Source organism: Sesamum indicum, linkage group LG5, assembly GCF_000512975.1.
Source record: "Sesamum indicum cultivar Zhongzhi No. 13 linkage group LG5, S_indicum_v1.0, whole genome shotgun sequence".
In the NCBI taxonomy this organism is placed as follows: Eukaryota; Viridiplantae; Streptophyta; class Magnoliopsida; order Lamiales; family Pedaliaceae; genus Sesamum; species Sesamum indicum.
This window is the reverse complement of record NC_026149.1, coordinates 17,367,918-17,391,420: the sequence shown is the minus strand read 5'-3', so window position 1 is coordinate 17,391,420 and position 23,503 is coordinate 17,367,918. Positions and strand designations below refer to the sequence as shown.

The window sequence follows — 23,503 nt, the reverse complement described above, 5'->3', positions numbered from 1 at the left end:
AGTTGAAGGAGAGATTTGGCAATTTATAACAAATTTAAATGTGCATCAATCATGATGTTGTAAGATAGTTATAAATGTGAAGATAATCACGTGAGCACGATTTTAGCTGCATTTGGATGGATTTGAGAACCACGTGCCCATAATTACAACTTCTGCTGTTGCCAGTTGTGTGAAAAGATCCAAGACCAGTTATATTCACTCATGGATGGAAAGATGAAGATTTAAAACCTTTGTTTGATTCTAAATTTTCCAAAAAAATATGTATTTTCTTGATAGATTGAAAGAGAAGAAGTGGACATATGAGTGTGTGTGTGTGTGTTTTTTTTTTTAAGAATTTTGTTTTTAATATATTTGAGTTTTATGTTTTTTATTAGCTTAGAACGCTTGAAAATTTTCGATTTTTGTTATGAATAATTATCGTGTTCGAAAGTTAAAAATTATAGTATATACTAATTAATTACAGTTGTACAGTAGCTGTTAGACATTATTTCTGCAGGCGAAGCTAAAACGCTAGACACGACTGCAAATGGCTTGGCATAGCTAAAATCATGACAAATATTAATGAATCGTGGGCATAGATTTTGTCTAAACGAGCGGACTTACATTTTTAGTATTATAGAATAGGGAATTTAATACTTTTATCAAATTTTCAGAATACTCTGAAATTAGAAAAATTCATCTCATTTAATCCTATACTTTACGGAATTTTCAAAATGGTGTTAAAACTCGAAAAATTCGATACATTTAATTCTATTAATCCTATGATGTGCGGACTAAATGTGTTATGTAACTAATATATGTCAGGTTTTTTAATTTTGGAACCATTTTAAAAATCCCGTAAAGCAGAGGACTGATCGTGTTGAGTTTTTCAAAATTTTTGAACTATTTAAAAAAAATTGGACTAAATATGTTGAACTCTCTATTCTATGGGACTAAAAGTGTTATTTCGTCTACTTGATCGATATAAACAATATTGGCTTATCATAATTTTTAGTTGCAGTAATTTATAACGTATTAAATGAAATATGTACCTATTGCACTAAATGAATTTGTTACATTTTGTTGAAAAACAAAATAATTAAACTATAAAATAAAATTTTAATATGCGAATTGAACCATAACATATAAAAAAAATTTGGTTTACAAAAAATACAAAGGGGTAAGTATTTAAATAGTAATAAAAATTAAATCATAATTTGAGTTGAATTATACAAATAAATATTAAATAAAATAATCGATCAACAATAAATGAATCTATTTATCATTGTAGAAAAATAAAATATAAAAAAACATAACAAATTAAACTATAAAATAAAATTTTAATGGATGTAATTATAATTTATATCTATAAAAAAGATAAAAAGGGTAAATATTTAAATAAAAATAAAAAATAAATATCAGATTAAGTAGAATCATACAAATAAATATTAAATGAAATACGAAACTATTAGAATTAAATGAATTTTTTCTATTTTGTTGAAAAACAAAAATAAATCTGAAAAATAACAAAAAATAAAACTATAAAATAAAAATTTAATGGATGAAACTATAATATATTGATATATTAGAGTAAAAAAATACAAAGAGATAAATATTTAGATAAAAAAAAAACTAAATGGTAATTTGAGTAGAAGTATACAAATTAATATTAAATTATTAGATAAACGAAAATTTTGATTTGGATACACACAAATAATGTATATTCGAAAACTTTGATACGGATACCCACAAATAATGTATATTCGAAAATTTTGATACGGATACCCACAAATAATGTATTTTCGAAAATTTTGATTTGGATACACACAAATAATGTATATTCGAAAATTTCGATTTGGATACACACAAATAATGTATAGTCGAAAAAATTTTGATTTGGATGGATAATTTTTATTTTTAATGTTAATAAATGCAACTTAATCATAAAATAAAATTCATATAAGATAGATACGTATTGAATTTATGTTATATAAGATAAATACAAAATTCAATTAATATTTTAACATTGGTGATAAAATTTGGGATAAATACAAAATAATATTTAATATACTTAAAATATATGATATTTCTAAAAAAATAAGATTTTTTCTTGTCAATTAAAAAATTCAATTATAATCTTGAAGATAAAATTTTAGATAAATACGAAATAAATATATGATATATTTAAAAATAGGCGATGTTTCTAACTGATGTTTTATTGATAATCTAAAATTTTAATTATAATATTGGAGATTGGATTTTGGATAAATGAAAATCAATAATTAAGATATTTAAAATAGATAATATTTCTAACCAATAAGTTTTTATATTCATCCTCGATTAATTTATTACTACTCACTTATTGCAGGTCAAATAATTATTTTAGGATTAAATTACCCTCATACGCCTTTACGCGCTAATCCATGTGAAGAGGTATCTTTACCGTTATAAGGGTAGTTTAGTTCGCAAAAAAATATTTGACCTGTAATAAATCAGTAACCAGTCAATCGACGGTAAATAACAATTCTCATTCAATTTTTTTTTATTAATATCAACAAATTCAGTGAATTCTGACTAATGAGGGACTTATTTGTTAGATGGAAGCAAACCTCAGAGGTGTTACATATAATTTCCCAAACTACATGAAGTTTACGTGTAATTCAGTTAATTATTTATTTTTTAAATAAGAAAAATATATAGTCAACAATAGAATTAGAGTGTAATAAAAGTTAAGTACGAAAGCTATTCATATAAATTAATCTCAAATTATATAATTAATTAAGCAATATAGTGAAACGAAGTGGTGCACTAAATTCATATCTACAGTTCGTCTTTCGATGTATTTTCTATTAGATAATGTAATTAGAATCTTGGATTTGATGCTTCAAAATAATAATACACCTAATTTTTATTTTTTATCAAAATAAGTATACACTAATTATAGGCCCTACAACTCAAAAATTATATATATACTCATACATATATATAAATATATATAAAAGAGACATGATTTGACAATAAACAGTGGTTTTTGTCGCATACTAAACAACATAAAACATACCATACTTATTTTATATTATCTCCAAAAATAAATTCAAACATACACACTATCTCTAACACATACTTATTTATCTTTGTTTTTCTCTCTTTATCTTCACAAATGTATCGTACCCTCATAATTTCAGGACTTAATCATAGAAGAACAATAGAAAAAAATGTAGTATAAATACAATCATAAAGAAGTAATTGCATCCTTATTCAATAATTAGGTAAAAATGCAATTTTAGTTCTGTAATTTACAGGGGATGATATTTTTGGTCCTGCACGATATTTTTTCTTTTCTTTTTTGGTTTTGTAATTTTAGTTATTTTTTTGATTAATTTGACCGAAAAATAACTAAAAAATTGACAAAATTTTAAAGTTACAGAACTAAATTGCGAAAATCAATTCATACAAAATTGAAAATACCAACCCCAAATTATAGGATGAAAAAATTAAAATTTTCCCGGTTAATATTATCTTATCCAACTACTATAATAGTCATACAAGAATAATTATTAGTCCCGCGACGTGGGATGATTAATTATGTCGGAATCTAATTATAATTAATAAAAGAAAAAATATTGTATACTTCTCATAATAGAAATCTTGTTGTATTTATACAAAAAAAATGGTACAAGCATATTTCTAATTACTGTACAATTTTGATTATGGTAGACCACAACGTGTACATATATACTATAATGATTGAAGTACACTCGATGTAATAAAAATCGTCTAATAAATTATAATATTTATAAATATGTAAACATATTTAAATAGATAAAATATATATAAGTATACATATTGATACGGGGTTGGGCTGAGCAGCTGCTCTGTATCACCCCACTTGTCATTTTGGCCCATAAGAAAACTGGGAGAAGCCCAACAACTTTGAGGACGTTAGTGGGCTGGACGAGCAGCCCATTAGGAGGTCCAACAGGCAGTCTCCTAAACCTACAAGGTTTCAAAAGTTTCACATTCATTTTACTTTTGTGATATTATTTATTATTAAAATAATTGAGCCATATTTATAGGCTGTCATCCTTACTTATGAGTTATCCTTATCCCGAAAAATATAAACATTATCATCGACATTACAAGAAAATAGCTCAGTAAATAAAAAAAAAGGATACCGTCAATTTTATGACCAAGATTTTGTTTCTTTTTGTAATCTATATTATTTAATACACGAAAATTATTTTTCAGTGAATTTAGCAACAAGAATTCAATTCATAAAAAAATGTAGCCTAATTAGCCCGACACTGATTTTAATATCAAAATTTTTTTATAACTATTGAGCCATTTTTAGTGCTGTAACTATAATTAATTGACTCGATTATTAATTAATTATACCATTTAACTTTGGGAGATTCACAACAAAATTATAATATTAAAATACACACTAAATTTTTCAAGAAAAGACTGCAAAAATTAGCCCAAAGATTTAAAATACAAAATATAATAAATTAAGAGTATAATTTATAGCCCAAATTAACAAATTAGACATAAAAATAATCATAATAAAAATTATGAGAAAAGGATATAGATATACATGATTCCTAAATAGACTCAACCATAAATAGTAAAAACCTAGATACTAGCTTGACTTGTACTACTCGAATCTTATTTGACTAGGTTTATACTATTCCCAACCGAATTTTAAGTTATCTATATCTCTCTATTTAGCATATAACAGCTATATATTGATCCGGAATTTGAATTGAATAGAGTACCAAGAATCCTGGAAAGAACAAGATCTCTCTCTCTCACACACATTCTCTCTCTTCCGGAAAGGAACAAGAATGGGGAGTTCCATGGAAAGTAATGGGAATGTGAATATTAATCAGGCCCAAGTGATCAGCGACGAAGAATACTTCAAGAACATCCCTGTTGGGTACCGGTTTCATCCCAGTGATGTGGAGCTTACGCAGTATTTGATGAAGAGAGTCTGGAACGAGCCGCTGCCGCGGAACAGGATCCATGAGGTTAATTTATACGGTTTCAATCCTGAGGTTCTTGCTGGTAAAGATACTTTTCGATTATCTCTGCAGTCTTGATATTCCTTTGGTTTTGAGATTGACCTGTCACTGTTAGGGTTTACGTCTGTAATTTTCTTCCATGCATGAGTTTCTGGGCTTGTACGTACGTAGGTTTCTTGTTTTTGTTTCATCTGTTTTCAGTTCGAAAAGTTTATTTATTTATCTTGATTTTGAAATTCACATTCAAAATTATATGGAGGAAGAATATGCAAGATTTTGTGTACATGGAAAAACTTTGCACGTTATGATATTAATTTATGATTAACTGAAGAGTATAGTTTCAAATTGATATCTTAACTTCTTTGAATATGAATTCAATATGGGAGTAAATCTCTCAATAAACATCAGATTCAAATTTTAATTTCGGCTTAAAAAATTATGTAAGTCTGATGTTTTTTGTCTCTCCTGCAGAAAATTTCACTCCAAGTGGGGAGAACGAGTGGTACTTCTTCACTCCTAGGGAGAAAAAGTACAGAAACGGGAGTCGGCCAAGAAGGGATGCTGGAGGTGGATACTGGAAGGCCACTGGTGCTGACAAACAAATCATGTGCAATAGTGAAAATATCAGTTCTAAAAAGTCATTGTTCTACTACATGGGGAAACCTCCGGGGGGTGAGAAGACCTGTTGGATGATGCATGAGTATAAGCTCAGCAATCCCCCGCCCCCCGTACGAACATCAGAGAATAGTATGAGGGTGAGTGCAGACATATATATGACTATTTATTTGTATGGTACTTGTTTCTCTTATGTTATCTATATATGTATATGCCTTTTCCTATGGTTTTTTCTTTTGTTGATGAATTTTGTTTGAGGATTGGGATGTTAGAATTATTTCTTTATTTGAGGTGAACTGGAACCTGTATATTCATCATTAGACATTTGAGTTAGGACATGAACTTATAATCGTGCATTTCATGATAATGATGATGCATGATCGTGATAACATGTTTATGGACCTGACAATATTTACTCCCAATTGAAGAACTTTGTGTATCCTTTCATTACATATTACAAATTTGTATACATTTGCGTTTGGTGGAATTTATGTTGTTTCTGCGCACAGTTGGATGATTGGGTTCTATGTCGATTGGTCAAGAAGCGCGTAGTAGTGAAGAAATCAGAAACAAAAGGCAATGAAAATGAACAACAGGCCAGTTCAGGCAACAGCAGGAGTATGGAAACAGACAACATTGAAGATGAACAAGCGGAGGAAGAAATCAGCCATGACACAACATTGAGAATCCCCATTGAAGCATCACAACGCCCGGCCAAGAAGCGCCTAGTAGTGAAGAAGCGCCTAGTAGTGAAGAAATCAAAAACAAACGGCAATGATGATGAACAACACGCCAGTCCAGGCAACAGCAGGAGGATGGAAACAGACAACATTGAAGATGAACAAGCGGAGGAAGAAATCAGCCATGACACAACATTGAGAATCCTCATTGAAAATCAAGCTCCAATTAAGAGAGAATTCCCTCAGTATTCTTTGAGAAATAATATTCCAGGGCTGATTTCTAGACAACAAGAAGTAGATAGTTCAAATCCAAATCCAGCTCCAGTTCATCATGAATTTCCAGGGCCATATTTCCAGGGTCAAGAAGAAGGTCCTCTACCTCAAATTCAAGCTCCAGCTCCAGTTCATTATGAATTTTCAGGGCCATCTTTCCAGGGTCAAGAAGAAGGTCCTCTACCTCAAATTCAAGCTCCAGCTCCAGCTCCAGTTCATCATGAATTTCCATGGACAACTTTCCAGGGTCTTTTACCTCAAATTCAAGCTCCTGCTCCAGTTCATCATGAATTTCCATGGACAACTTTCCAGGGTCTTTTACCTCAAATTCAAGCTCCTGCTCCAGTTCCAGACCCGGGTAGCCTGGAGGAGGAATTCCCTGAACTTATGGGACTAGGTATAAATGAGGGATGGGATTTGGATTCTCTTTTTCCTAATAAGAGGGAAGCACCCTATCAATGGCCCCAATCCGACCCAAAGTGGCAAAGATATAAAGATCTTTCACACTAGTTGGCGGAAGGCCACCAGTGCAGACAGATGGCGATGAAGAAGTTGGATCTCATATGAAATTGGTCTACTTACATTAATACTTACCTGGGAAATGTAAGAAATTGCTACTGATATCTGTTTACACTTTACAACTTATTTTTTTGATTCCCTACATAATACATGTGATTCTTGCATATTCTAGTTCTTGATAGCACATGATCGGGTTCCGGTAAACACCAATTCAAGCAGAAATACGAATCGAGAAATCATGGAGGAAGAAATCCATAAACCAACTGTGAGAAGCTCCAGGAATTTTGTACACAAGCAGGTCGGATTGTCTTAACTATATATGTATCTGTTTGTCCGGCATGTCGATCTAATTCTATGTTTAGGACTGTTAATGTTTTAGGCAGCTGGTGATCTTTATATTGTCAGCCTAAAGACTCCAGTCGAAGTTAATTTGTTTCTATTATAGTTTTAGTTACTATTGGCAAAATTTGTAGTGTGAATGGACTGAAATGATAGTTGATGGTTGGATTTTTTGAAGAAAAAATAACGATATATAGCTTCATGCCCATACACTAAGTACCCAAAAAAACAAAAATTCAAATCTCTCTCTCTCTCTCTCTATATATATATACATATATATTGAATTTTTTTTTAAAATTTGACATAATTATAAATATTTTCTCGTTGTTTGGGAAATTGTCAGTGCCCATGAGTTTTAACGTCCCTTCAACAACTAGTCTAGTTCATTAATTTTTGTTAAGTTTTCATGTATTCTTTGTAATGAATTGGGCAAAATGTCGTGGATTGTGAAATAATTTAATTTATTTCTTAAAATTTTCAAAAACTTTTTGATGGACTAGAAAGGCAACAAGAAATAATGACATAGTTTGCTTTTTCTTACAATTTTTCAAAATTTAAAAAAAAAAAAACAAGGGCAACGTGCATGGACATTTCTAGGTCTACGTTGAAGATTACATAATTTTAATTTATCAAATATGAGGGGTATGTATTTGTAATTTTTCAAAAATAACGGGGTATATATATGTAATTATGTTGATTTTGATTAGAATCTAGGTTGCTTAACAAGTAGTCCTAATCGGGTATTTGAAAAATTGAGAAGAAAAAAGATCGTACGCTTGTTGGGTAGCCCTAAAAAAAATGTTCTTCCATGATTAAGTTGGTTCAAGAGATCGAGAGATCAGAATTAAACCTTGTAAGCTAGTGTAAAAAGGTAATAATTGACGTACCATTACCCGAAATGGTTGGGAGTATTTATAGGACAAAATATCCGTACTTATACAGGTCCACGTGTTATTGTCCTAAACGTTGTAGTACAAAGTCATCGAACGACTTTGGTTCTGGTTCCCAAGTGGGATTAAGTTGGTGTGCGATTTGACCCGTGTGGAAAAAACACGCAAATCCTTAAACCTAAAGCTCATCGTAAATTATCCTTATTATTATATAAAGTACTCGTAATAATAGCATATAACAACACCAATTTATATAATATATATACACTATTAGAGATATTAGTAACACCTAATATAGGTAAGAATACTTAGAGAAATAATAGCAAGAGATCCAACCACAAATATCCAAGACTTATGGACGACCATCGCTTTGTGACTGAGAAAAGGAAGGACTGATAATTAGAAACACGAAACATGAAAAGGAGTAGTGATAAGTGGTACATACGTACTAGAAACATGTTGATGATCATTGAAATTAAGACAATGCTGCACAATTCCTTCTGTTGTGTTCCCAGAATCAATCAATCGTTATGCCACCCAGGAGTTCCCACCAACCTCGTGCCGGGACTTACATCCCCTACATGGCCTTCATCATCTTTTCAGCCATCTTTGTCTTCAGGGTACAATATTTTCTGTGACATCTAATGTTATTACATACGTGCTCGAATCATGTTACTCAAGTTTTAATTTGTCTTAATACATTGCAGTTGGACGTCTTTGTTACCCAAACAATCTCTACGGCTCGACGTAACCAAGAACTCAAATATGAAATCACAACGCAGGAGCCCAGGTAATTAACTAACCTTTTTTGTTTGTGCATTTGTAAGGTATTTGTCATAACATTGTACTTCAAAGAATATATACATAGAATTTATATAAGACAAGTTATTCATCATAAAAATATTTGTCCAGATCAGATTTGGACAGATCAAACTAAATCAATCACATATTGCAGTTGTCTGTCTTAGGACAATATATATGCATGCTTAAACGAAACACCGACTTAAAATAGATGAATGTAGCTGAAATTTTGTTATGTTGAAGTATCTGGTGAGTGTAATTGGCTGACATTTGTCCTGTCGACGATGAAACAAAATTGATCAGTCCACCTACCGTTATCAAGAACGAAAACGCCACTTTCTACAAGCATGTCCTCGTCACGTGGGGTGAATTCCACACTGAGATACTCAACGACGGGGAGCTCCTCAAGCTTACGCTCGACAAACATTCTGGCTCCGGCTTCCAGTCCAGGAAACAATTACTCTTCGGAAAGATTGACATGCAAATCAAGCTTATCCCTGGAGACTCTGCAGGCACTGTCACAACTTATTATGTAAGATTCATGACATACTCCGACTAGTCAGACTAGGAATTTAAACAATTACAGAAATACTTAGGACTAATATGTCAGATGGAGAAGCAGTCAATCTAGTATTATTCTTAATGTTTTGACGTAATGATCATGTCTCAGTTTTCATCACTAGGCGACCACCATGATGAGATAGACTTTGAGTTCCTGGGAAATTCCACTGGTAATCCTTACACCCTTCACACAAACGTGTTCAGCCAGGGCAAGGGTGACAGAGAACAGCAGTTCTTCCTATGGTTTGATCCCACTGCAGATTTCCACACATATACCATTCTCTGGAATCCCAAAACCATCATGTAAGTATTCGTAAGCTGCGGATTAAATACATACACAAACCGTGAGGCACTGTAAGAAAATGACCCAATAGTTATGAAAAAAAATCAGCATCGAGCTTCAGCAAGTAAAGTTTTCGTTCCTAATAGTCTATATTGTTTAACACGAGAAATTCTTATTAAAAAATTTAGCAATGAGAATCTTACTTGCTAATTAGCTATTTCAACATCAAATTTTTTCATAATAATTAATCAACTATTTTCTTGTAAGTCTCAACCTGTTTCAGAACATATTCTTGATTTCGTAAAATTGCATTGATAGTCTTGCAGTCGTATTTTACATATAAATTCTCGCAATCCGTCTGAATTTTAGGACAGAAATTGTAATATGTTTTAACTGCAAGGATTGAAATATAAATCTTGGTGATTTCGACGTATTTGTTGCTTTAATTTCAATTTTTTCCTAGAATCCATTTACTATATAGTTAAATCCATAAGTTATCTAGATCAATTACATAGATAAACCTTGAGGCCTAAGCTTTTTGCAAGAAAGAAAAAAACAAGAAAACATCTTGATTTTATGAAATTATATTAATATTCTTATGCTCATATTAATTTTATATTTGGACTAAATACAATTTTGATCAAAAAAATTATAAAGAGTCTACTTTTGATCCTATCAGATTTTGAATTTGTAATCGAAATTTTTAATTTATAATATTAGCATACTTAGTCTAAATATCCCAAAAAATGTTAAATTTTTGTAGAGAATTAACACATACTTGTTACGACACCGTTTTAATATGCTAAGTTTTAATTTTCAGTTAATTTTTTTAGTATGATATTTTTGTTCCAGTGAACAAATATATATTTATATTTATATATATTAATTACAATTTTCAATTGCAAATTCGAAATTGTATAAGAAAAAAATGTTACTCCTAATTGTATAAGAAAAAAATTATACAATTTTTTTTTATATTTTTAAAAATATTATAAAAAAATATTTAATTTAATAATGCTCCCACTTAGTAATATAATTGTTCATTCATATACAATAATTAAACTTGCATGATTGTAAAAAATAGTTAATTTATTAATTAATCAAATAATACTATGTGAAAGAAATAATATAATTAGATGATATAGCACATAAAGTATTTAAAACATGAAATATGTGAAAGTGTAAATTTAATTATTGTTGAAATTTAAATTATTTGAAAATTCATACATCAACTTTAAATATACAATTTTAAAAATAAATTGAAAACGGTGAAGTTGAATTAAAATTATTATAATAAGGATAAAGTAGTAAAAAATAAAGTTGAATTTATTTACAAAAAAGCCAAAGCAGCTCAAAGCATCTCCCAAGGTGCTTCTAGTTTTTTGCCAAAAAATACTTTTTTTTTTAGCCATTTTAAAAGCAGAGGCAGATATTCCAAACACTTCAAAAGTATTTTTTTGACGCCAGAAGCTGTAAAACTCTTTTTTGAAGCACTTACAAACACTCCCTAAGAATTCCACAAAATAGGGGCCAAAAGTGTTGACTCCCTGTTTTATGGAACTAAAATAGTAACTTTACCTATTCCTGAAGTTACTTTTCGTCTACTCGTCAAAGTAGTAAAGTCAAATCAAACAAAAATATAAACATTGTTTCTCTTGGTTTCCAGCTTCTACGTGGACAACATACCAATACGGGAGTTCAAGAACCTGGAAAGAATAGGGGTGCCGTACCCCAAAGACCAGGCCATGAGAGTACACTCAAGTCTGTGGAACGCTGACGACTGGGCCACGCAGCACGGTCTGGTCAAGACCAACTGGACCTTAGCCCCATTCAATGCTTGGTACAGAAATTTCTCCATGGATGGCTGCATTTGGTCTCCGGAAACAAGAGCCTCTGCTTGTACTGACGCTGATTTCTCGACCAGACGTGTGCTGAAAATGGAGCTGGACAGGAGGAGCCGAGCGAGGATGAAGAGGCTGCAGAAGAAACACATGGTGTATGATTATTGCAAGGATAAGTGGAGGTTCCCTAAGGGCCCTGGCCGTGAATGCAGGATGAACTAGTATGAGGTTATGAGTGGTTGTTGTGTTTTGAGTTTTAGTTTAGGGCTTAAGGTTATTTGGAGGGGTTGCCAAGAATTAGGTTAGGTTTGTTTGATTAGTGATCATAGTTTAAAATCTGTTCGGATCTTTATTGTAAAATAGTGTTACGTCCGGTTTTCTCTTACTTAAAAATAAATGGGGCATATGTCTAGATTCATGCTACTTATGCGTTTGGAAAGAATTTTGTACCTATAATGTGTATATGGGTTTATTGTGATTTTGGTCATGTATCTATAAGGGGTTCGCAATTTTGGTCCTATAACTTTCAAATGTTCGTGATTTTGGTCCTTCAGGCCATTTTATGATCATTTTGCCCTTCTATCTAAAAGTTAACCATAGTCTACTACATGCTCCAAATTAGGCCCAACATGCTTATCAAATAAATTAAATCCTCATAAATTCGTACTTTTTTACAACCGCCTTGTTTTCGAGTATTCCAAGTCCTCGATTTTATGGACTTTCTCCAACCACACTATCACAACAGATGGTTCACATTTACTTGGCTCCTTCAGCAACAAACTACACAACCCTATTCCGTTTCCTACCTTAGGGTGTAGAAGACACTCCAATATAGGACTTGATAGAATTTTGGACAATAAACCCAACAGAAGCCTTAATTTTATTGAAGAGACATATGAAATAGATATTATTTTTCCATTGGAGGAGACAATTTCTTCCCACTTGCATTTTGAACTTTTGTTTCTTTCAAAAAGGGTCAAATCATGTATCTTGCGAGATCCTTTATAAAGATTTTTTTGCAAAATTAACAACTCCATAAAAGCTCCAAGTGCTTCTTATCTTTGAGTATAGCTAAAAAATTGCGGATTTTCTCCACAGTATGACTATGCAGCTCAATACCTGTTTCGTCAATAAGAATTCCTAAAATTTCAATTTTATTGACTGTGATAGTAGCCTTCTTCTCAAAAAGCACTAATCCTTCTCTATGACATGTATCAAAAAATATTTCAAGATGTTTAATATGATCTTTCATATTTTTAGATGCAATTAATATGTCGTCAATGTAGACAAACATAAACTCAAAATAATCTTTAAAAAAAATTATTCATTTTCTTTTGAAATATCTGGGGTGCATTTGCTAATCCCGTTGGTAGCATATTCTAGATATATTATCCATGTGGTGTGGAGAGTACACTAAATATTTTTGATTCACTCTCCATCTTGATCTGATAAAAATCAAATTTGCAATTAAATTTAGAACACACTTTTGCACTTTTAATGCAGTCAATTAAGTGCTCTCTACTCGTAATGTAATAACTATCAAATTCTAATATTCTATTAATCCCTTAATAGTTAATTATCAACCGAGTTTGGCTCTTTTTATCTTCATGATTTCTTAAAGAAAACCAGGACAGCTATAAGTAGATATTTTAGACTCGATGAGTCAAAGGTTGATTTGCTCTTTGATAATCATCTACGTATCCTTCTTGTCCTCCATGTTCATCTGGGTAGGCTTGTATTGAACGTACTCATACTTGCATTCTTCTTTAACTTTCAAATTAGTCTCGGTCTTGTTCCTATCCTACCATACCAGAGGGTTTTCATTGAAGTTCCTCTGAATAAGTCTCTTAACATTCCCAAGAGATAGCTTGCTTTCTTGTTTGAGGTTCTTAATATCTTCCTCAAATTTCTCGTAGAAGCTATCACTATCGATGAGTGTCTATTCTTTGAAGACAAAAGACCTTTACCAAATTTTTTCTTATCCTATATTTTTTATGAGTTAATCTGGTATCGAAATCACCACGCTTGTTGTGAAAATTTATAGGCATTATTTTGTTAAATATCTTTTCTCTTTGCAAAACTTGTATTTCACTACCACAGTTAGTAGTATAGAATAACAGATTCATCTAATTATCCTGCATATATCTTGTAAATGTTTGAATAAAATTATTACTTAGCAAGATATCAACACCTGTATCATGAAAGTTGAGAGTAGGGGTTTTCACCCTATAGCAAGGTGTCCCAAACGCTACTACAATCATGACTTTCACCTCTCTTATACCCTTATTAAGTATTCGTCCTCTATACGGTGTCAAAAAGTATTTGGCAATACTGTATTCTTTGTCGCATAAATAATAATTTCCTAGTACACAATTCAAATATGGATAATAAGTAACACAGAGATAAATTAGCTTCCAAACTTATAAACTGCGTTTGAAATATTGAGAACTTGGCATTTGCAACCCGTTTGGTCATTGGATTGCATAGTGAAGGACATGGCTGTCGGTTGCACTACCTTCCCACCTTGTTAGTATATATATGAATTCTATATTTAGATTGCACACACCAAAGAGGTTTACAACAACCTGACCCTTTCTATTACGGTAATGGCCTTTTTCGTGCTCAGGAACACTGGCGTCAATGAAGGTACCATCCAAAGCATCCAAACAACCACGAAAAGTTTATATAAGGAAAGTGTAAAAAAGGACTAGCTAGTTCAATGTAGTAGTGATGTGTTGAGACATAAAATTGAGTAATCTATTGTTAAAAAGCAACTCGTTCTAAAATTACCTTGAACCATCTCCAACGTGGGTCAACATATTCTTCAATAATTGGTGTCGGTCTTGCCAGCAGAACAGTGTAGAGCTTAATGATGGCATTAAGCACTACATTAAAGTGCTTGCTAATGGTGCATCCTGAACGTATGAAGTCGTGTTTAATCATAGAATTCGTCTTGTGGTGGAAACTACATTGAGGAATATGGCCACTACTTGTTCGGAGACTAACAAATGCTTCTTTGCAGAAACACCTCCAGAGTGTTGAAGTAGGCAACATAATCTTCCAAAGGCATTACAATCCATGTGAAGTTTTTGAAGGCAAGGCTCATTGTTAACCGACACTAACCTATGTAGGTGCCTAATCTGGTTAGGTATTCTAGTGTTAAGGGTGTAGTGGCGCCCCCTCAAGCGACGCACGACGAGGCTTTTAAAGTTAAGATAACGAATGACGGAAATGAATAAAGTGAGTGCGACTGCAACTTCAGCAGAACCTGCTACAACGCTATCACAACTAATGTAATTTTTTTGCCTTGACCTCATCCTAATGGACAAGCACATAACCACCTCAAAATAACGTTTGTATAACGATGGCAACAGTCCACATATTAAACCTGAAAGCTCCTAAGTAGAAAAATTGAAAAAAGGAAAAGGAATCAGCAAAATGCTACACACTTACCTAACCTCAGTAGGCAAGTGAACAGAAGTAGCTTCTTACCTAGTAAAAGTGAGGAAAGTTCGACAGTGTAATTGAATGCACTTTGGTATCAGTGCAAATTTTCAGGGAATGAGGGATAAAAATGGAATTTAATACAAAGCGGTGGACAAATTTGGCAATGAATATCAATTGAAGTCGGGAAAAGTCAATTAGGGTGACAAAATGGAGGTGAGTTCTCGAGACTGTTCTCCCAAGCTGGCAATACATATTGTAAATGGGCTATTCGCATTGATTGCCCTAATATCCAAAACAAACCAATCTTATAAACAAGCCTTTTAATCTAATACAAACTATTCAGACAAAATAAACAAACTTGACGTGTTATTGCTATCACTTAATTCATCAGTTACGTTTCGTACGTAGAGTTGATATGATAGGACAAGTACAATGTTGTCTGACGACAATCCCGCCCGATGGCCCGGAATTAGAAGCGCCCAATGTGCAACCAAAATTAAAGTTCAGTCGGCAGATGCATGCAGTATTTTTCCCTTTCCGCCCTTTTCCGAGACACTTTCCACTCCTCTCTATCCGCTAACCGCTCATATTCACAGCTTCAGACCTAATCATGTCATCATCGTGATTTGGTGACAATGACCATTCAGTGAACACACACTCACACACTCATATGCATGCATGTTTATGCTTATCTACTACTTGTAGCTAGGTGGGAAAAATTCCAGTTAAGATATTAGACTTGGTAGACTCCAGTGAATTTGTCGCCACGTATAAATTGAAATATGTGTAAGTAGTGATCAATAATATGATAAGTATAATAGCAATTATAATATAATCGAATAAATAGTTCAAAATATTTAAAAGGTATGAATGGAAATTCTTAGAGTTCCGAGTGACTGGATTTATGTGGACTGCGGATTATATATAGATAAGGATTGTCGTCAAAAAAATATAATTTTGGTCCACTAATATAGTGATGGTGACAATTTCAATCCATGCAGATTCGAGATTTGTATTCAATGAATATAATTTATAAAAATTGACAATTTTAATCCAAGAAACTTCTAATTTCAGCTAAATTAGATTTTTTTTTCAACCAAAATTACCCATTTTTATAAATTGCATTTATTTATTACAAATTTTGAATCAGTCTGGATTGGAATTGCCAGCGCCCCAGTAATTGCATTTTTCCTTGACCCTTGTAGTAGTTGATATTGTAGTTTCTTCGTTGGTTTCAAACAGGGGTTGCAATATGGGTGGGAACCCATTGTTCCAACCCAACTCACCTAGTTCTGGGTTAGGTTGGGTTGGGTTGGGTTGGGTTTAGTATTTTTTAAATATAGGTTTAATATGATTTTGTATAAATAAATTAAATAAATTATGTGATATATATTTATTTTAGTGGGTCTTACACGGGTTATTCATGTTTAATTTTTTATTAGTTTATTGAAAGTAGTTTTAATAATATAATACAATTGATGAAAGATATTAGTATAGATTATAATCATGAGTTCATTATGGGTATTATATGGGTTGGTGATGGATTTTAAGTGGGTTGATGATGGGTTCTAAGTGGGTTGATGACGGATTTTAAGTGGGTTGATGATGGGTTCTAAGTGAGTTGATGATATATTTTAAGTAGATTAATGATGTATATGGGTTGATGATGGATTTTAAAATCGTTAGAAATGAGTTAATTATACTATATATTACTAACTACTTTTACATTTCTAACTTTTCGTATTCGTTTTCAGAAACAAAATTTTCAAAATATATTTAGTAAATTATTAAATTAATGAGAAACAAATTAAAGAAAAGTGAAGAATGTTATAAAATAATAATAACTTGCAATTCATATGTGATCATTTTTTATTTTAATAAATTGACAGTATACAACTATATTATAAATTTCAATGAACATATTAAATATCAATATTTAATAATTTTTTATAATGAACTAACATGTATTATTACTATTGAGATTGAAAATCCACAATTCAATTTTAGAAATAATTATAGAGAAATTGATTGCACAACTATTTATATCATGATTTGTTTTAAAAAAAATGCAGTATTTTTGTAATATACGAGCTTTTCATTTTATATTTAACAAATGAATCTTTAATATAACCTGATTACTTTCCATAAACAATGAATAATACAATTTAATCATATTATATTGCAAGTTGTATTAACAATATTGTCATCTTATTATAATCTAAAAATTTGAATTTTCTAAGCATTAAAAATGACAAATCGGTATCATCGATTTAAAATTATACTCATTTACAACCCAATGCATTTTCAACCCATTAATTCAAACTCATTTCAAACACAACCCATATTGAACCTAATTTATTTGGACACAACCCAAATCCAACCCAACTTGCTCCTTTGCCACATCTAACCTCAACCCATTTGCGAAAAATGAATTATTCCTAAGGGTTAAGTTCTTTTTGCCCACTAATTTTTATATTTCGACCAAGATGGACAACAATGTCCTCAATTATTCCTTAATAAAGAATAAACACATTTTAAATAAAAAATTAATAAATAAAATATTAATTAGGAAATTAGAAGACAAATCAAAAGCTCGTAATATTCTTATTTAAATTAAGTTTGATCGATTCAAATCAATCACAAAAAAAATTTAATACATTTGTTATGGGATTTTTTTAAAATTATACACCACTCATATGACAAATTAACATATTGTATTTATAATATAACTATTCACTTTAATCAAATTCAATTTAAATTGAAAACTTTCTCACCTAAAACTAATAAATATTTGTGGTGAGTTTCATCACGCACATATCCCATCCACAAAAGTAAACGAGAAACCCTGTCGAATTTTAATAACCCCCGACTTCCCGATGTCGGTTTCCGGAAAAACCCAAAACCCACATTACAATTTTTGTCCCTTCTCTATCTACCATCTTCTCATGCATATTCAATGCCCATAAATATAAAACTTAAAGCCTCCTGCGCTCAAACTCATCGTCAAAAAATGGGTTTCTTTGTGTATTCAAGAAACGCTTTGCTTTTGCGCTTTCTGACAACCCTGTTTCTCATCACTTCTTCAAAGGCCAACTTCTTCCAGGACTTCGATATCACCTGGGGCGAAGGCCGAGGCAAAATTGTCGACAACGGAGACCTCCTCACTCTCTCTCTCGACAGATATTCCGGGTCGGGTTTTAAATCCAAAAAGGAGTATCTTTTCGGGAAAATCGACATGCAGCTCAAGCTTGTCCCTGGAAACTCTGCCGGAACTGTCACTGCTTACTATGTTGTCTTTTTTTCTTCTTCGTTTTCAAGAACGATTAATTACTGAATATTTGTTTGACTTTTGTCCTTAATTCTTGTGGAGATTATGATTTGTTTTCTTTCTTTTCTTGTAGTTGTCGTCAGAAGGGCAGAATCATGATGAGATTGATTTTGAGTTCTTGGGGAATTTGAGCGGGGATCCTTACACGGTTCACACAAATGTGTATACTCAAGGAAAGGGGGAAAGAGAGCAGCAGTTTCGGTTGTGGTTTGATCCCACTGCTGATTTTCATACATTCTCAGTTTTGTGGAATTCTCAAACCGTCCTGTAAGTAACCACCTTAATTCAGCACTTGTTCCTATATATGAGTAATCATTGTTATAGCAAAATCTTGGTCCTGATTTGTTAATAATTAAGACTAATTTGAGGGTTTATTAAAAATAAATGAATCCATATAAATAAAAAAAAATGTTGTTCGTAAAAGAAGAGTAATATGAATGCTGGAGAGAAATTGACAAAATCTGGAATAGACAAGGTCTCTTTAAATAGTATTTTCTATCTCGAGTCATAATGTATTTTTTATTTTAATCAATATAAAAATCTGTACATAAATCATGCCATTTAATTTTATTTAAAAAAATATTTAATACTCGTGAGGTGTATATATTAAATAAAATAAATAACGTAATAGAAATGGAAATAAAAATACGGTCATGAAGCTCTATGTCCAAGTCCTTACCTTTCCCTATTTAATGATGTCGAATTAGTTAATTACAATTCATAATTTGATAGCTAACTAGAAATACATCAAATCCGACAAATATCCACTCAATGTCGTAAACTACATGAAATTAACAATAGAACCTGCATTAATATACTGATCATGTTCCATGACGCAACATTTACTCTTCTATGTATTATGTTAACAGCTGAACTTACATTATACGGATGACGACGCAGGTTTTTGGTGGACAACACACCAATCCGAGAATTCAAGAACCTAGAAAACATCGGCGTCCAATTCCCAAGAAAGCAGCCAATGAGGCTGTATTCCAGCATCTGGAACGCTGATCAATGGGCCACAAGGGGTGGGCTGATCAAGACTGATTGGTCTCAGGCACCCTTCACTGCTTCTTACAGAAACTACAATGCAAGTGCATGCACAGTGCCCGTAAATCCAGGCCAGGCCGCCTGCAGTTCTGCAGCAAACCAGCAGCCCGATAACAGGCCCTGGAAATTGGATCCCGTCAGTGAAGAGAAGCTCAAATGGGTGCAGCAGAATTACATGATTTATAACTATTGCACGGACACGAAGCGGTTCCCAGAGGGGTTTCCTCCGGAGTGCACTGCTCATGCTTAGTGTGGAGCTAGCTTGGCTGTTGGAGCAGTCATCGACCATGCGGTCTTTCACTTTTGAATGTTCGAACATCGATGGTTGAGGAAATAAAGTTCGTCACTAGAACTTTTTATGTGTGTATTATGAGCTGATGTTGGTGGATTAATTACGTGCGTTTACAATAATTTCTATTTTTGTAGTAGGAATAAGCAATAGTGAAAAGTAGAGAGAAATCCAAGTTGTAGTGTTTGGAAACGTAATTTAATATTTACAATTATATGAATAAGTTGTAAAAGTTGGTAGCGAATTTTTTATACCTTTTTATTAAATCAAATTAATTTTAAACAGATTACAAGTAAAAATTATAAAATAAAAATATTTTTTTCAATTTATTTTTGGCAATAAATTAATAGATGCTTATTGTCAGCGTTTGCAACCTCTTATAATGGTAATTTGATCCAATGGCAATTGCATTTAATTTGGCTTATAATGACCAATTGGACACTCTCTCATTAGATTTATTTAATTAGGATAATAACACAATGAATTAATTATTCCAATTTAATCTTTTAAATTGTTCAAAATATATATTTTTTAAAAAAAATCAAAAAGACCATAGACCATTTTTGGTGTCTCCCAACTTAAAAATTATGCTGATAATAAATAAATATTAATAATGGCCCTCGACACTAATTCGGAAAATTTGGATAATCACATACCTCTGCACCAATATTCTTGACTTGAAACCACTATATATATAATTGGCTTAGAGGTAATTTTCGTTTCCTAACTTCAGATCATTTTATTTTAGTCCCCTAATTTATTAGGGTTTTAATTTGATTCCGTAAAATTGAAAAATTCTCAATTTTGGTCCAAATTTTGTCGGAAAAATGATAAGTTCGCTGGAAAAAGTCACATGCAATGTATGTAACTTTTTAAATTGGGGGCTGAAGTGTGATTGGTTGGAAAATATGATGTGGCGCCGACGTGGCGCCCATTTGGAAATTTAAAAAAAAAAAATTGACTGACGTGGATTTTTAATCCACATCAGCTGATGACATGGATTCAAAGGGAAAAATGGCACAAACAGACGGGTTTTCTCTCTTATATTGCATCGTCTTCACCCATCTTCACCCATTTCCCCCAAAAATGGGGAAGAACCCTAGAACACCCAACAAAATTGAAGAGTAATGTCTACGGTAACAAGCACGACGGAATGCAATTGTGGAATGGCAACTGTGATGCGCACGTCATGGACGAACGGCAATCCGGGGAGGAGATTTCTTTCATGTCGAAATTACAAGGTAAATTTCCTAATTTAATTTAAAGTATTAGTTTTGAAAATAATATTTTGATTTTCCATTTTGGCAGAGAGGAGGGTGTAGGTTTTTTTTATGGGAGGACCCCCCAATATGTGAAAGAGCTAGGGTGATTATTCCCTGATTGTTAAGAAAAATCAACGCTTTGGAAGAAGATGTTGAAGCCTTGCGCACGAGCAACCGGTTTATGAGAAAGTTGATGATGATGGGCTCTCTCAGTTGTTTTTTAATTTTTTTTTTGGTTTAGTTTGGTTGTAAAGTTTGTAATAAAATGTAAGCTTTATGTTTGCAATGAAATGAAAAGGCAGAAAAATGCCTGTATGTTGAAAATGCAATTTCCCCAAATTTAATTTCCTAATTACAAAGTTATGATTTCCATATTGATGCCTGCTCGTATCCATGATTCTCTTGTTGTAAATAAAAAACATCAAAAAATTGCGATAGCGAAATTGTATGAATTGTACGAAATGGACATAATGAAAATATTGTCATTGTCATTGTAAAAAATCTGAAATTGTATATGACATTCGTTATATAACTTCATTGTCAAAAACATCGTCATATACACCACTAGACAACAATATACCGATATTGTCACAAGCAAAAATCTGAAATTGTATATGACGTTAAACAAAATACTGTCATTGTCAAAAACATCGTCATATACACCACTAGACAGCAAAATACGGTCATATACATCACTTGCAATCACTGTACAAAATAATGTCAAACTTGCAATCACTTGTTTAACTTTAGAAACTTTTATCTTCCTTCTTTCACTATTGGTTCACTTGCTTCAGAACGTGGCCTCATAGAAAATGACGGCAATATTTGTCTTCCTCTAAAAGGTAGAAGTGCATGGATTGTGACTCTTGATTGCAAAGTTTCCCCTGGGTTGTTCATGTGTAATTGATCAAACATTGATGGTCCAGGCATGAACACTGGTGGAGGGGGTACAGGTGTAGGTGCAGGTTGCATTTGATCTTGAGTCAAGCATGCTTCAGGTTGCTCATCTTCATCTTGCACTTGCAATGGTGGGAGAATATTTGTATGCAAAGATCCCTATAATCATCATGTAAAAGTGCACTTAAATGTAAATTCATTATGTTTAATTGTAACAATATAACTTCATGTAAAAGTGCACTTACACTTGATGTAGCCTGTCCCAATCGCTCAGTTTCAGCTAATGTCCTAATCTTCTGCACCTGTGGTGTCTTCTTTTTCTTTTTGGCTGGAAGCTCATCGCTCTCTCTTCTTCTACCATTTTTCGGTCTCCCTGGACCTCTACCAAAATTTGGGGGTAGAGGTGGTATGATGCTAGTCTCATGCCATAGTGTTTCGTGGCTCATTGGTAGTATTGCAGGTGCATAAACTTTTTTGTAAGTTTCAACACTATAACATTCATCTACAAAGTCTACAGGATCAAGCTTTTGAAAGTATATAGCACAACAACCATGTTTGCAAGGAATACCCGAGAATTGCCATTTCCTACAGCTGCAACTTCTAGACCCCAAGTCCACGGCATGTTGACTCCCATCAAAACTAGAAACTTGATAATGTTGATCATTGGCCTTAATTGGTATACAATCAGAAATCTTATTTATTTGTTTTTGTAGGATTTCATGAATTTTTGGGCACAATCTTTTCTTCCACTTAGTAGCACACTTATCTCTGTTCTCTTGCATTCTCCGCATGAAGTATTCTCTTATCCATTCTCACATGGTTAGAAGGGGCTTTTCTCTTGCATCAATTATACAACTATTAAATATCTCACATACATTATTCAAAAGCATGTCACAAGTGCTAAGCTCACTAAAAAATGAGATCTAGACCATTGTGTTGGAGGTTTATCATTCAACGAATCATGTGCAGCTTTAGACAATTTTTTCATTTATTCCATACATTTCTTCCACTCACTTACGGTACAAGCTCTAGCAGCATTCCATAAAGCATTTTTAAGTCCATGTCCCCTAAAACCAGCTAGCTTGAAATTGTTATGAAGGTGTCATACGCAAAATCTGTGGTCACTCCCAAGAAAGACATCTCCAACAGCTTGCATAAGTCCCTTCTGTTTATCGAACATGAAAGTGTATTCAAAATCTCTAACTATATTCAAATCATGCTACAGAATTATTAGAAACCACTCCCAAGTCTCCCTACATTCTTTATCCACAACTGCATAACAAATAGGGAATAGATTGTTGTCGATCTACTCCAACTCCAGTGAGCAAAATACCCCCATGAGACCCCTTCAAGTGACACCTATGCACCCCAATTATAGGCCTACAACTAGCTTTCCACCCTCTTTTTAAGGCCGCAGAACCTACATAA

The 23,503-nt window shown here is 32.5% G+C and overlaps 3 protein-coding genes across 3 annotated transcripts; all 3 read left to right on the top strand.

Moving 5' to 3' along the window:
* LOC105162953 (NAC transcription factor 56-like) lies at nucleotides 4,771–7,087 on the top strand. Its single transcript, XM_011081133.2, has 3 exons — nucleotides 4,771–5,043; nucleotides 5,472–5,755; nucleotides 6,125–7,087. The coding sequence occupies exons 1-3, from the start codon at nucleotides 4,824–4,826 to the stop codon at nucleotides 7,076–7,078; spliced, it is 1,458 nt and encodes a 485-aa protein (XP_011079435.1). The 5' UTR covers nucleotides 4,771–4,823; the 3' UTR covers nucleotides 7,079–7,087.
* LOC105162852 (xyloglucan endotransglucosylase/hydrolase protein 22) lies at nucleotides 8,781–12,311 on the top strand. Its single transcript, XM_011081006.2, has 5 exons — nucleotides 8,781–8,936; nucleotides 9,024–9,106; nucleotides 9,421–9,649; nucleotides 9,788–9,981; nucleotides 11,628–12,311. The coding sequence occupies exons 1-5, from the start codon at nucleotides 8,847–8,849 to the stop codon at nucleotides 12,022–12,024; spliced, it is 993 nt and encodes a 330-aa protein (XP_011079308.1). The 5' UTR covers nucleotides 8,781–8,846; the 3' UTR covers nucleotides 12,025–12,311.
* Nucleotides 18,105–20,038, top strand: LOC105162851 (probable xyloglucan endotransglucosylase/hydrolase protein 23). Its single transcript, XM_011081005.2, has 3 exons — nucleotides 18,105–18,538; nucleotides 18,651–18,844; nucleotides 19,478–20,038. Exons 1-3 carry the CDS (start codon nucleotides 18,206–18,208, stop codon nucleotides 19,875–19,877), a joined length of 927 nt encoding a protein of 308 aa, XP_011079307.1. The 5' UTR covers nucleotides 18,105–18,205; the 3' UTR covers nucleotides 19,878–20,038.